Source organism: Lampetra planeri, chromosome 6 (assembly GCF_965212315.1).
Source record: "Lampetra planeri chromosome 6, kcLamPlan1.2.h2, whole genome shotgun sequence".
Classification (NCBI taxonomy): domain Eukaryota; kingdom Metazoa; phylum Chordata; class Hyperoartia; order Petromyzontiformes; family Petromyzontidae; genus Lampetra; species Lampetra planeri.
Genome location: NC_136112.1, coordinates 7,288,252 through 7,303,798, shown reverse-complemented (window position 1 = coordinate 7,303,798; position 15,547 = coordinate 7,288,252). Strand labels below are relative to the sequence as shown.

The window sequence follows — 15,547 nt, the reverse complement described above, 5'->3', positions numbered from 1 at the left end:
AGCACAATTTTTCGAACAGACATTTAAAAGAGGGGTGTATGCATAAAATGTGTGTGTATATATAGAGAGCACAATTCCATCTTTATTCGTAAACACAGAGGACTGGGAAACATTAAGAAAGTAACTCACATAAATCCCACATCTTGTAAAAAAAAAACATTTCATATATACTATTTGTCCGCATTAATATCTACGATACATCACAAAAAAACGCTCTGAAACATAAATCATGTCATCTTTAATGTGCGGTTTGACCCTTGTGGCTGAAGTAAGATGATGTCAGAACCATTACGCCATTACGCACACGTAATGTGAACTCGTTTTGACAAAACAAGCGGGTAATGGGAGTGAACACCGTGGCGAGGTAGGCATCTTGAACAAAGATGTCACCAGAAGATTATTTACAAAAGCTATACTCTTAGTTTTTTCGGTCACGTAGGTAAAAAATTGAAATTAAAATTAATAAAAAATAAAATAAAAAATTATCTGAAAAAATTTTGTTATTATTTTATTTAAATTTAAAAAAAATTATCTACGTGACTTTACCGAAAAAACTAAGAGTATGAATCCTTGCAGTCACGAAAGCTTCAAATCTAGATTTACAAAAGCTGTGTTCGCGTGGAGTCTACCTATAAGGCTAAAGGCGGAGGGGGGGAGGGCTTTGTGAGCGTCTGGGGAGTATCGGTGCAGTGGTAGTGTATTGGTGCCATGCACATCGCTGCCACGTGGATTAAGTGCTGGACTTCCTCTCGGTCTACTCAGCCGAAAATACATACAGAATTGTACGTATGAATGTTGAACTTCTTTGACACCGTACGTAGCCAACCGTGCTAATTGGAGGTGATGGGGGAAGGACAACAAACCAAACACAAAAAGCAGTGCTGGAGAAATTCGTTTTCAATCTACGTATTAAAGTCCATAGCTCCAGTCCAAACGGCCGCAGAAGCGCATCTGAAAGCGCGCGATGCGGTGACCACTTAGTTCGATGGACAGCCAGTAGCCGCGGCGAGGATGAGCGGAATTCACGCGATGGTTTATGCTCCTCGACGAGATTAGCAAGTTATTTGGGTACCTTGTTTCAACAAGGTACCCAAATACTCCTCTTCTTGGTTCTTTCGGTAAAGTCACGTAGAAGGGAAATAATCAAATAATAAAAATAAAACATAATAAAATATTATTTTATTATGTTTTATTTTAATAACATAATAAAAATAAAGCATAATAAAATATTATTTTATTATGTTTTAAAATATTATTTTATTATGTTTTATTTTTATTATTTTATTATTTCCCTTCTACGTGACTTTACCGACAGAACCAAGAAGATGAATCCCTGCAGTCACGAAAACTTAAAATCGAAATTTACCCAAATACTGTAGAGGCAGTGGCAGCCAGGCATAGTCCTTGCAGCACTACCTCATTGTGAAACATGTTGCCCATTTGTAGGTGCTCACGAACAGCACTCACTCCAAGAGTACGTAGCTTCATTTTGAAACCCTCGCCTCCGTGGTTGTGTCACAGACCACACTACCTGTGTTCCGGTGATATATGAACACACTTTCTCAGAGGTGTTGGTGCAATCGCCAGAGTCTCGGGTCCCTGAGGTCAATCCTTGACCCCTATGCTGGCCTGAGGACATGTGCCCAGCTCTTGTCCTTGACCTTGAGGAGGGTGTAGTCTCTGGGGGCGTGGCCTCTGGGGGCGTGGCCTCTGGGGGAGTGTTATCTGGGGGTGTGGCCTCTGTCAGAGAAACTCAGCCTGGAGGCTTTGTGGCAGAGGTCGCAACCGGGTACCCGATACCCGTACCCTACCCGATACCCGTTTGCGACCCTGGTGCGGCCGGGTACGGGTACGGGTAGGCCGTGAGTCACTGGTGAGTCACCGTTTGTCACTCATTTCGGGTAGGGTACGGGTAGGGAACGGGTACCCGTACCCGGCCGGGTACGGGTACCCGTACCCATTTGCGACCCTGGTGTGGCCGGGTACGGGTACGGGTAAGGAATCAAAACCCGTTTGCGACCTCTGCTTTGTGGATTCGGGTCTTTAATCCACGACTGCTCTGCCCTGCCATGCAAAGCTTGTGGCGTGCCCTCACTTTGTCCATCGAGGTGCCTCAATGTTGACTGACGCACACCTGCAGTTTTTTGTTGATTGATACCTGGCACGGTGGTAAATCAGGATGTCTATTTTTTTTTGTTGACGCAAGCTGCACGTGTAAAAGCAGGTGTATATTGTATGGAAGCTCACCGTAATGCTCAGACCAGTGCTTCTCAACTCCGGTGCCGTCAAATCGCCCATGGCACCTTGGTCTGTGACTGCCCACCATCAGGTGAATGCAGCGTGTAGTGGCTTCGTTTGCTTATTCATGGGAAATATCGGCAATCATGACAACTCTTTATGCCTTGTTGGAGACCGTTATGGGAAAAGGTATGTATGAGCAGATAGACTTTCTGTGTATCCACACTGGCTTGCCAACCATTATTATCTAGCAGCATATGTTTAGGGTTTGAAAAATAAATATCCGGACAAAACATTTCTATTTTAAGACGCAGAATGGAGTTTTGCTCATACGTTACCTCTCGTTTTATGCGGGGCTTGTGTTCTTTTAAAACGGCGCGAAACTCAAAATCGTGTAAGTTAAACATAATTTTCCCATATGAAATAAAGTAAATGGTTGGGGTTAGGGAGAGCACGCGATCGAACCTTATTCTTACGTCTACATATTTCACCGGTTACAGGAGATATATTTACAATACTACCATACATGTATTAAAGATAGTAGCAGCCTATTTAAAGAAAAAAAGACGAGTAAAAAAATAGTTTTTTTTTTACGAAGTGAAATGCTTACCAGACATATTGGTAGGCAAATTCATGCACAAGACAACATTCACGTGGACAAGATCTTCACAACGGCACGCGCGCGAGAAGGAGATGCCAATTCTGCCCACGCTTGTTGCTGTCGTACTGCACTTCAGGCAGCATCGCCACTGAACTTTGTTGCCTGACTAACGATTAGCTCGCAGCGTGTTCCGTACACCATGGCCAATGCGCAAGAGCACGTGATTTCAACAATAGTGCGCGCATAACAAAAATACGTGCAAATTAATCGAACGCGTGCGTAAAACACGAGGCGACTGCATATGCTTTGAATCGTAAAGTGGTGGACCTTGGGAGGTCAAGGACTGTAGGTCGTGAAGACTGTGGTACCGTCACAGCCCAGGATTAGTACCAGAGCTTCGCGCTATTTCCACTACACTTGATGACTAATGTATCTGCAAGACCGCTTCCCTTCCCAACTCCAATCCCGCACTGCCTTCTCCCCTACGACGTCTGAAAATTGTTCATATGGCCTCTGCTCCACACAGTAGCGAGGCAGAACGTTCACACCCTGCCAAATGCAAGTAATGATGATGACACTTGTTTAAAAAAAATGCTTAACACAATTTAAAGGGATTTTTATCTTTTTTGTATGTCGGCATTGGTAAACCAGGTTGAGATCATCAACTCGCTACACCTGAGAATCTAGTTTTATCACGGGCGGCTGAAACCCCGATTCGAATCCTAGGAAGGATGATCTCCGCTGTGCCAGCTCAGCACTCTGAAATCTGAGCCGTCTGGACACCACCTCTGCTTGTAAATAAAAATTGCTTAAGCGTAGGGCACTGTTTAAAATGTAGATGTGACATAAGCTCTCGTGTTACAATAAATACAAAGTGTGGGGAATCGAAAAATATATTAGTTGTCCAAAAATGTGCAAATGCTAAAGGAAAACAAATATTTCTTGAGATTACAGACAAATATAATGTATGGGTGTTTACATAATTTGAATTTAACTGCTCGGCCTTACCCGCAACGTTCTTTAATGTTGAGAGGTATTTAGCAAGCTTGTTTGGACAAGACAATGTTACGGGACATTTCTTGGCATGCATTATGCCAAGCACAAGCATTTTGATGGAATCATCTCCCTCAACAGTGTGAGCGACTGTCAAGATAAGAATTATGGGTTTTTTTTAAATCAATGTAAAGAACAATATTATAAAAGTGAATTCGAAATAAAAAATAATGTTTAACAGTATCAAACAGATTGTATTTTAATTTGGGTTATTACAATGCACAGTAAACACGTTTACTGTAAATGTCGCTTTACAGCATTTAATTAGATACACTGATTAAGTGTGGGTTACTCCCACCTAATCCAAGATGGCTGGCCAGTGAAAAGAGTAGGCCTAAAACTCTGTAAAACAGCTCAATAGAGGTCCATTTGCTGGAGGCCCCTCCACCAGCAGTGACATTAGCAAGCAGTTGAAGGGTTGCCCCTTTACCCTTCTAAATAAAACGGAAATCGATCGACACATTCCGTTTCAATTGCAATACAGTTCCTGCGTTTGAGGATAGTGCATTAGTGGCGAGTGCTATGTTCTGTGGTTTCCAGTGCTGGCAAACTCCCATGTGCATCATTGGTAATGAAGGTCCAAGGCGAAATAAAATCATACCGAGTCTACTGGTGCTCCTTCCTTGGCAGATATGCACTTTCAGACAACGTATACAGGGCATGTGCTCCAAGTAGCGGCATGAGCAAGTAATTTATGGGCTGCACCTTTACCAGTTACCTATAACTTTAAACACATTTTATTCAATTGGACATCATTGCCAATGGCGAAAATTTATTTACAACAGTTGTCTTAAACAATGTAACACCATTCCTGTAATCAAATGTTTAATGAACAAGTATGTAATTTACATATACTCAATACATCATTAACACCGCTCTTAAAGAAATATAGAGACTATATTTCATAGGCAAATTTTAGACAATGGCCTTTCTTCATAGCATCTCTCAGTCACTGCCCAAAACATCAGCTGTGCTATATATATATATATATATTCCTCATTATAAGCAAGTGTTAATTGACCAATGTGGTTAGTTCATATTCTTGGTTCTTTCGGTAAAGTCACGTAGAAGGGAAATAATAAAATAATAAAAATATGAATGACGCTGTCTTTCCGACAGACCTGTTCTTCACCTGAGGACGGTTGCTTGCGTTGTGGCCGAAACGTCGTGAGAATTGTATTTTATTTTTATTATTTTATTATTACCCTTCTACGTGACTTTACCGAAAGAACCAAGAAGATGCATCCCTGCAGTCACGAAAGCTTTAAATCGAAATGTAATGTGTTGAGTTATTGTTGCTTGTGCACCACTGGGCAGTGGAAATATCACAACAAAATGTGTGTTTGATTTAACTAAATTAAATTAATTGAATGTTTACCAGGTAAGACCTACTGAGCTATCGAGCTCGTTTTCAGAAGCGACCTGGCCACAAATGATAGCTCAACGAAGTGGCTTATGACGTGGACATTTATAGCAGCCAAATACTCTAAACCCATGTCGATTCTAAATGTGGAGCAAAAAAACGAAGAACCCAGAGAAAAATCCACGCGACCGCGGGAAGAGACAGAGAGACACGCAAACTATAAATACACAGCAGGCGTCAGGGTCGGGATCGAACCCACAACCTCCTTCATACCAGGCGAGGCAGCGAACATCTCACCACCGCGGCGCGCGCACCATCCACTCATCCATGCACCGCACGCTCACCAAATATCGGTAACGTGCTGGATCCCGCGCTAGTCCCAGACGGTCGAGCAAGCTCTCTCGTCCGCCAGCGAGCAACTGGTAGAAGATGTGGAAGTTTCTCTCCCCGCCGTGCTGAAGCACCACCCGTGACTTCTCCAGTAGGAAGTTCAGGATGTGTCCTCCTACGGGCGTGCCCTGGACCAGTGACCACGTGAACACAGGACAATTAAGAGCTGCTCGTGCCGAGCCCCGGGGGAGATGTTGCCGCAGCTAAAATTCCCATCGCACCGTCTGCTTGGTTGGAAAAACGTCTGAGACGTGAGAGGCAAACAAGACAGACATACATAATACAGGTTCTTTGGGGCGGTTAGATTACGTTGATATAAATGTGTAGTTAAACCCGCCACCATACCCGACACAGTCAATTAGTAAGGGTTGTCACGTAAACAGAACATGCCAATTCGTTACAGACGTAGCATTTCCCACCAGGCATACCAATAAGTATCTCATTGGTGGCTTTAATTTTGGAAACATCGATAACGTCGTGAGAATGTTATCTTCATCTTGATTCAAATTTGACAAACGTAAAAAAACGGGAAGCATCATCTCACTAGCTCGACTACAAGTGTAGGGGAATCAAGCGAATCATAATAATGAAAACTTATAAAGCGTGCTGAACCCAGAGGTCGCAAGACGCTGCACAGAGCTAAAAGAAGTAAGTAAATAACTCGCGCAATTATAAAATATAATATAAGCACAACGTTAGCAGGACGTTGACAACTAACACATTTCTGAAAATATATAATTTAAAAAAACACTTTCTGAGATAGTGTTGTGTTACTGTACTGTATATGGATTTTGTGTAGGAATAAAACTCTTTAATTCACCATAGTGTGCAACACAAATCCTGCATTAAATGTTTAAACAGCGATGGCTTTCTGTAAAAGAAATCACGTATCATGCCCAAGCTGACCCGAAGTGCAAGCGCAAAAAATAAATTTGGAGTAATGTAGCATGATTTTTTACGAGGCATAATCTTGTCATATTCTTGAATTACTGCACAAGAGCACGAATGGTGTAGGCATCCAACATGTTGCATTCTTCAGTCCAAGAATGCTTTTCATTAATGTCTCTTGATGGATTTGCCAACTTCTACCGCAGGTTTGTGCAATTGCCAACTTATCGCTAGGACCGATATTTTAATAAATGTGTTACCTGTACAAATCTTGAGGTATGTTGGATACTACAATTGGAGGCTTCCATTGCGATTACAGTTGCCAACATCTTTCCTTCGTCGGTCGATAGCAGACACTTATACCACAGTGCGTAGAGCAATAGAGCCTGACATAGGTTAATCCGCTATCATTAGGCCTATCAATCAACATGTAAATTCGCAAAGTCCTCCTCTGCTCTTAGCGGTGTCACTTAACAGAGGTGACTCGTTTTAAGATTTTTTTTCGCTTTGTGACAGCAGATGCACGTGTCCACAAAGTTCAGCAAACTCTCACGGCCATTTGAACATTAGCATTGTGCACTTTTGAAAAACGAAATTCAAACCTTACAATGACCTGTTTTGTAAAACAAAAATGTCGACCCATTTTTCCGTGCACAGGACGTGCATTCAATGCGACGTGAAATTCAAAATCTTAAACTTAACCGCGTGAACAAAACATGCTTTTGTTAAAACAATTATCGGAGGGGGGGGGGGTTGTCAAGGAATTACTTTAGAACCATCTGTGCCAAGTTCTCAGGCTGCTTCTGCCATAGGGAAGGATCAAATCATAAATTGTTTCTGGAAGCCGGGGTAATCCTTTGTGAGTGCCAATAGCCCTCGTCAGCCTGGGTAATTGCCTGGGTGAGTCACATCAAACAGCGCAGCTGGAGTGGGCCAGCATAATCGCCAGCCCAGCTCGTACACAGCGGGCTCAGCAGCGCCTCTGAAACTCACCTTCACGTTTCGCTAAAAGATCGTCGTGAAAGACGATGTAAATTTACTGCAATTCACCTCGACAATGTTTGCTATATTTAACGCATCAAATTGCGAGAATAAAAACCAAATAATAATAGTAAGACATTTATCGCAATTAAAAGAGATTTTGGGGAGTACATTTACATTACTACAATATTCTAAAGGCCACCCAATATGCAATCAGATGTCATCCATATAGTCGGGCAGCAGTGGTGAGTTGGTTTTGCACTGTTGCATCACCTCCCTATGCAGTGTCACTGAATGGGGTCGTTTGACCATACTTCACCACATTGGTCAATGCAGGTCAATATGAGATAAAATTCCAGCAGCAAGTAACATTAGGGCGGAATGAAATCTGACCCCGTCTTGGTCATACCCCATTCACCAAACTGCATTGACCAAAACGGCGATTTGTGGCCACACGCATGAATAACAACACAGCCTTCATCCAGCAACGCAAGGCAGTACATGATTATGGCCATATAATAATCAAACAATAACTAAAGTGTCCTTTACAAATGTAAACAAAGTAAGAATTTAGTTTTTCAAAAGTGCACAATGCTAATGTTCAAATGGTCGTGAGAGTTGGCTGAACTTTGTGGACACGTTCATCTGCTTAAAAAGAGTCACCTCTACACCATTGGAACCTCATTTGCCAGTAAAAAATATGATAATTGTTTATTTTACCTTTCTATCTGGCTACAAAACTGACACCTTTTTTTTACAAGGAGTCATGTTTGCATAGACCACAATACCTACAGCCATAATACAAACAAAAAACATAACTCTGATAATATATGCACTGTCCTTGAAGTTGATTGGTCCACACCCGAGACAGCTTTCCTTAGAGTCTAGTCTCACATGGGTTGGACCAGATGACGCCTTTTGGCATGACACCGCAAAGAGCAGAGGAAGACTTTTGCGAATTTGATTGATAGGTCTAATGATAGCGGATTAACCTATGTCACGCTCTATTGCTCTACGCACTGTGGTGTAAGTGTCTGCTATCAACTTGTTCATTTCAAAGTCAACGGACGAGAATGTCATTGTAATCTTTTCATATTTACAGGTTGCTCAGAATACCCTCCTCTTCTTCTCTGCGTCTCTGTCTCTACCATGGCTCTATGTATTGACTGTAATTGACAGTAATGCATTAACTCCGTTGAGCAACTAGTGAATATTGAGGGATTGTCTTTAAACTCGCCATGGTGATATGTTAACTATCTCGCACGGTGCACAGGAGGTCGTGGGTTTGATCCCGACCCTGACACCTGCTGTATATGTGGAGTTTTCATTTTCTCCCCGTGGTCGCGTGGATTTTTCTCCGGGTTCTCTGGGTTTCCCCTCCACGTTTAGAATCGACATGGGTTTCGTATATTTGTCTGCTATACATTTCCACGGCATAAGCCACTTCGTTCAGCTACCATTTGTGGCCAGGTCGCTTCTGAAAAAAGAGCTATATATCTCAGTGGGTTTTAACTTGTAAAATAAAAAAAAAACTTTTTTTAATAGGCAAATAAAAAAAAACAGGAGGCGTGGCCTTGAAGATAACAAACTTGAAGTTTCAGTGGCACCCAATTAAGAATGTACAGTATTAAACTTTAGAAGTATTGTAATATTTTTTCATTATGAATTGATCATCTCAATCGGGCATGAAAAAAAGAAGCTGTCGCTGAAGATACAGCAACCTTTTTTTTTAAACAAACATACATGATCAGGAAAAAAAAACTCATTTGTGGCTTTTCAATTATAAATTTGAGAAGAGAAAACGATATGCATTAATAATAATACAATGGTGAGCAATATCGTGATCGGATAATATAATTATAGAGTGGGATGTTGTAATATCTTTACTGTAAAGAATAAAGGTTGTCCTTTGAAGCAAATAAACACATTTCCTCAAAATAATTGCGCAACGCAGTTTTGTTTTCTGATTCCATTCCAGTATTCTGTACTTAGGTGGACAGGTTTATATACTTTTAAAGGTTCACATGCTCATAATCAAAGTTGTATCTTTATTGCTGCAAAACCTTGTGCATTTGATGGCCTTTTACATGAAATAAAAATGCAAGGGGCACTATGTAAGTGCAGAAGACATTATCTTGCACAATAAAAACTGCATTAGTTCTCATTTGTGTTTGCCTTCCTGTCATTCTGTATTTAGAGACGGCTTTGCACAAATGATCGTTTTTGCTTTCCCTCTGAATCCAAACAAGGCAACATTTTACTATAAAACACACACAAAGTCTTGTTGGATTAGTCACACACAGATAAACAAATATTATTCCCATCCCTTGCGTCAGCTTCCACGATGGTGGAACTGAATAAAGTCCCTCCAATGGTGTACGTTCTGTACTAATTCTAATGCATCGTTAATGTCTGAACCTTTCTACTCCACGTCCTTATTCATTTTGTCTAACCGGCGCTTTCTTGCTCCGTCCCTACTGCTTGTTCGGTCTACTCTGGTAAGCATCGCCATGCTGTGGTATCCTTCCAACATCCATTCCCGATATTTTCCCAAACCATTGCAATCGACATTCCTTATTTTCTGAAGTTCAGGTACAGCAAATAAATAAATGCATTTATGAAATTTGAAAAATATATATGCTTAGAAATAAGAAAACATTTTTAAAGAACACAAAATGCATGAATTTTTTTGACTTATTTTGAGGGCATTTTTTTCACAATGTATAGTAGAGGCATGGCTCAAGTTTCTGACCCTATGATCGGCTTCGCTGGCGCCGGTTGGCTATGCAGTTTTTAATTGAGATATCAGCGGGAGTGCCCCTGGGAGAACTAATGTCTGGCTCCACTGTCAGGGGTAAGTGCCCTGGGCCGCTCCCGTTTTTGCAGATTTTTTTTCCTGCTAGAAATGAAGTTATAGGGACTCCTCTACTTACGAACATTTGACTCATTAACTTTCAGAGCTACGAACAAATCTGTCCATATGTCCAGTTGCCTGTTCGGACCGAGAGTCATAAGTTAAACCACCGCGCAATAAATGGCGGTGGTGGCATCTAAATCTGCCGAACATGAAAAACCAGTGGCATCTACATCTATAAGAGATTATAAAACTTTTAAAGCCATTCCCCGTGTTTAGTGTGCTTGGAATCGACATGAGTAAAGTTGGACTAATGAACAAATCGACTTACGAACAGACCTCCAGAACCTAACTCGTTCGTAAGTAGAGGAGCCCCTGTACATGTGTAGTAATTACTCAGGAGGCTTGACGACGGGATCGGAGGCACACTTATTTATTAACACAACTTGTATACAGTTAGCGAGTATACACAGGACCTAAGGGGTAACGTCCCCTTACTCGGCTAACAGGGAGACACAACATCTAAGCCCCGCTAACCTAAGCCCAAGTCCTCCACTAGGGAGCTAGGGGAGGCTACCTGTCCCAGCCCTGGTCAAGCTGGGATCCGACCCCCTGAGTTCCCAGACCTGCTCGTCAGTCTGGGCTCTCGGGGCCACGCCACCGGCTTGCCCTGGTCGGCCCTTATAAGGACAGCGAGCCAGGGGAGCTCCGGGGCCTATTCTAGCTGGTCTTCCGTCTTCGCTGGTTAAAGCTGATACCTCGACCTCGAGCCCTCCGGCTCACCCCCTCTTATAGTCCGCGGCCCCCCCGGGAGGGGCCCGTGGGGGATGCAGGTGCGGACGTCGGTGTGGCCACCTCCTATGTGTACGGCCCTAACCACGCCCCTTGTGTTTGTTTGCCATCCGCTCCCATACACAATTACACCTCTACATCACCCCCCCCTGTACAGCTCGCAGCCGTCCCCGGCTGCAAAAAAAACCAGAATAAAGGTGCATGCCTCCCCAAAACCGTGTGTGCCTCGCGTAAATTTAACAAGAACAAGAACAGTCATAACAACAACAACAACAGGAAACAGGTAGAAGAAGAAAGAGAAAAAAAAATAACCCGGCGCACCCTCCCGAATAAATACCCCATTCCGCAAACCCAACATATATACACGCGCTCCGGATGCCCCTCCCCCACTGTCCGCAAGGGCCCCCCAACGGCCGACCTCACAATAGTCTGCGCGTTTTGGCGCGCGTTCTCGCGGCGGGCCCGTCACAAGGGCTCGACCCGGCACGCTCAGTGGTGGTTGGTGACGGTCCGGGTGCAAGAGAGTCTGGCGTCGCTGCCGAGTGACCCCCGACCCCTCCGGGAGGGGTTGGCGGGCGTGGACCCGTCACTCCTGTTGCACCTGGAGATGGAACAGTTGATGTCATGTCAGGCGAGAGCAGCGACGTCGGGGAGTCGGCGGACCCCTCACACGTTTGGCCATGCGTGTGTGTGTGTGAACCACGGGCCGGCGCAATGAACGGTTTCAACCTTGAGGGGTGCACGTACCACCGACGCCTCCCCCATTTGACGCGAACACATTGCGGCCGTAAGACCTGTACGACCTCCACTGGCCCCCGCCACGGCCGTACCAACTTTGACGAGGTTGCCAGTGGCACCTGGGGACAGTGCAACCATGCCCTGTCCCCTGGTTTCCATTTGAACACATGTACCCGCCCCAGCCGAAGCCTCTCGTTCGCCTTCTGGCGGAGTTCAGAATTTTGCACGGCCGCTTCCCGCGCCTCAGACAATTTGCTGATGTTAAATTTAACGTGTTCGGACAAGGTAGACTTCGCCTGAGGCGCCGAGAGCTTCAGCTGGGTCGTCACAGGGGGGTTAGCCTCGCGGCCATACATTAAAAAGAAAGGGGAAAATCCGGTGGCCGCATGGGGAGCCATCCTGTAGGCCTGCAACACACCGGCTATGCGAAGGTCCCAATCTGTCTGGGATTCGGACACCTGTTGGGACAGCATAGACGTGATGGTCCGATGTAGCCGTTCCACCATCCCGTCAGTTTGAGGGTGATACGGGGAGGTCCGAATTTTCTCCGTACCCAAGAGGTCGCACACCTCGCGGAGGAGTTTTCCCGAAAAATTCTTACCCTGGTCAGTAAGCAGCCGTTCCGGAGCACCTTTGTCGAGGACATAGCCCTGGACAAAGGCCTCCGCGATGGCTGCTGCCGACTGGTTGGCCAGGGGCCAGGCCATAGGCCATCTCGTGAAGTATTCGACCCCTGTCAATAAATACCTATTCCCCCTGGGTGTAGCGGGAAATGGCCCGAGTATGTCTAGCGCAACGAGCTCGTTAACCCGGGAAACCTTTATGGACTGCAGCGGAGGGTTGGACCCCCTAGCTGGTGGCTTTCGCTGCGCGCATTGCGTGCACGACCCCAGGAGATCCCCCACGTCCTTTGCCATGCCCGGCCAGAAGAAATCGAGCTGGAGCGTGGCAAAGGTCTTGTGAACCCCCAAGTGCAGAAGCCGCTCATGAACAGCCCATACCACCTTACCCCTCAATGCTGCAGGCACCACGAGCTGCTGGCGGCGGGTTTTTCCGTCCCAGTGCATTAAAAGACCCTGGAACAACCCCCACGAGTCAATGTTCGCCACCCCCTGCCCAACCCCCCCTGCGCGACGGCGCAGAGCGAGGAGGGAGGTGTCCTCCATTTGGAGGCGTCCCCATTCCGCGACCGACAACCCCAGCAACGAATCCCTCCCTTCTTGCTCGATAGGACCCGAAGCCAAAGGCGCATCGGCGGCGGCCACGAGGACCGAATCGGTGGTGACGTTCGGGGGCCTACAACGCCCCGAACCCAGGAGGCAAGCGCACTCCGAAGTGGGTGGCAACCGTGACAGGGCGTCAGCGTTCGTGTGGCGGACGCCCTTACGATATGTGGTGACAAAGTCGTAGTCCTGGAGAATCTCCAACCATCGAGACAACTGGCCCGATGGTTGTTGAACCCGCAGAGCGTACTGTAGGGCCGCATGATCTGTACGGACGGTGAAACGCCGACCGTACAGATATGGGCGGTACTGCTGAATGAAATAAACAATTGCCAATAATTCCCGACGGGTAACGCAGTACCGTTGTTCCGCTGGAGACAGTACCCGACTACCGTAAGCCACCACATGCTCTACGCCCCCAATGAGTTGGGACAGCACGCCCCCGATGCCCGTGTTACTTGCATCTGTATCGAGCAAGAAGGGTTGTGAGAAGTCGGGGTAATTCAACGGCGGAGCCCCCACCAGGGCATTCCGGAGGGCGTGAAAAGCAGCCTCCTCCTCCAGCCCCCAATGAAACCTGACTCCCTTGGACGTCAAGGCATGCAATGGTTTCGCGATCGTAGCGAAGTCAGCCACAAACCGTCGATAGTACGACGCGAACCCAATGAAACTCCTGACCTCTCCCACCGAGGTGGGAGTCGGCCAGGAGCTGACGCATTCCGTTTTGGCGGGATCAGTGGATATCCCCGAGCGCCCAACAATGTGACCCAAATACCGCACCGATTCGCGGAGCAAATGGCACTTCTGCGGTTTAAATTTTAAATTGGCAGCCCGCATTTTGAGAAAAACAGCACGCAGCCTCTGGAGGTGTTCCTCGAAGGATTTGCTAAAGACGATGACATCGTCCAAGTAAATTAAACACGAATCCCATTGTAAGCCTGCCAAGACCAGTTCCATTAACCGCTGAAAAGTTGCCGGCGCAGAATGTAAGCCCATCGGCAAGCGGTTAAATTGGAAGAGACCTTGCGGTGTCCGAAAAGCAGTTTTAGGTTTTGATTCGTCATCCAGAGGAAGCTGCCAGAATCCAGATAGTAAATCGAGGGTGGAAAAGAATCGCGCCCCCGCCAAGGCATCGAGCGACTCATCCATTCGAGGAAGCGGGTACGCATCTGCCACAGAAATTTTGTTCAATCGCCGAAAGTCGACACAAAACCGCAGTGAGCCGTCGTGTTTTTTCACCAAAACGATCGGTGCGCCCCACGGGCTGTTGGAAGGGGAAATGATATCGGCGGCAAGCATGTCATCAACAGCCGATTTGACATGATCCTTTTCGGCGGGACTGAGCCGAAAGGGATTTTGGCGGATTGGCGCGCTGTCACCCGTGTCAATATGGTGTCGCAGCAATTTAGTACAACCAATATCAAATTTGTGTTTACTAAAAACGTCGGCAAATTCTTTCAGGAGAACTCGCAGCTGCGCACGCTGCGTGTCGGACAGATCCACAGATCCCGCGCAAAGTGCATCCAGCCATCCGTCATCACAGTCCGAATGCGGTCGCGACGGAGGATCGGTGGTTACCTGACCCACGAGTGGTTCCTCATAGGGCGCCGGCGTTGCGTGTGCAAGCACGGTCCCTTGAGGAACCACGGCCGTTCGCGATCCTACATTAAGGACTGCAATGAAGGGGTCCCCATCCCCTTTCACCATGGTCTGAGCCGCTAGCAAATCGGGTCCATTGACCCCGGCCCGAGATGGTCCCAACAAGACCCCCCGATCCGCAACCCCTTTAGCAAACGGCCGACGCAACCTAAGAGGGACGAGCATCTGAGCCCCCGGGGGTACGCGCACAGTTTTTGTCACGAGCGCCTGCACGGTGGCAAACGCCCGACGCTCCGTGGTGGGGGAAGACAAAAATGTAACACGTCGGCCCGATGGGAGCTCGATGCACCCCTGGTCAATCAAGATACGGATGGGCATTTTGGCCAAGAAATCCGTCCCCAACAGGCACGGAACCGCGAGTGAGGAGGAAACCAAAACAGGCCCGGATAATTTAATGTCTCCAATGCAAACTTTGGCGCGGATTTGCCCAATAATGCCCAGCGAGCCCCCGTTAGCAGCATAGCATGGCACGTCAACAGGGAGCAAGGGACGACTTTGAACGGGAAGGATGTTATAAATCAAATCAGATATAATGGTCGCCGATGCCCCTGTGTCAATTAAAATCCGCACCTCTACCCCATCAATATGACCGACCACAACCGATGATCCCGCCGACGCAGCAACGACACGATGGGCGAGCTCCGACCACTGACCCGGTTGGAGCGCTTGCCGCATTTCAGAACAATCGCGCGCGATGGGCGGCGATTTTCGAACCCTGTTCAGTTGAGCGCGTGAGTGTGTGTCGGATGTGTGCATGGGCCAAACGT

General features: G+C 46.4%; 1 protein-coding gene across 1 annotated transcript in view; it reads right to left on the bottom strand.

Moving 5' to 3' along the window:
* The window catches only part of LOC144719651 (unconventional myosin-Ic-like), a 61,041-nt gene that overhangs the window by 34,386 nt on the left and 11,108 nt on the right, over positions 1-15,547 (bottom strand). The window contains exon 6 of the mRNA XM_078595789.1: positions 5,600-5,773. Coding sequence (XP_078451915.1) covers positions 5,600-5,773 — 174 coding nt within the window. The remainder of the gene's footprint in view (positions 1-5,599; positions 5,774-15,547) is intronic.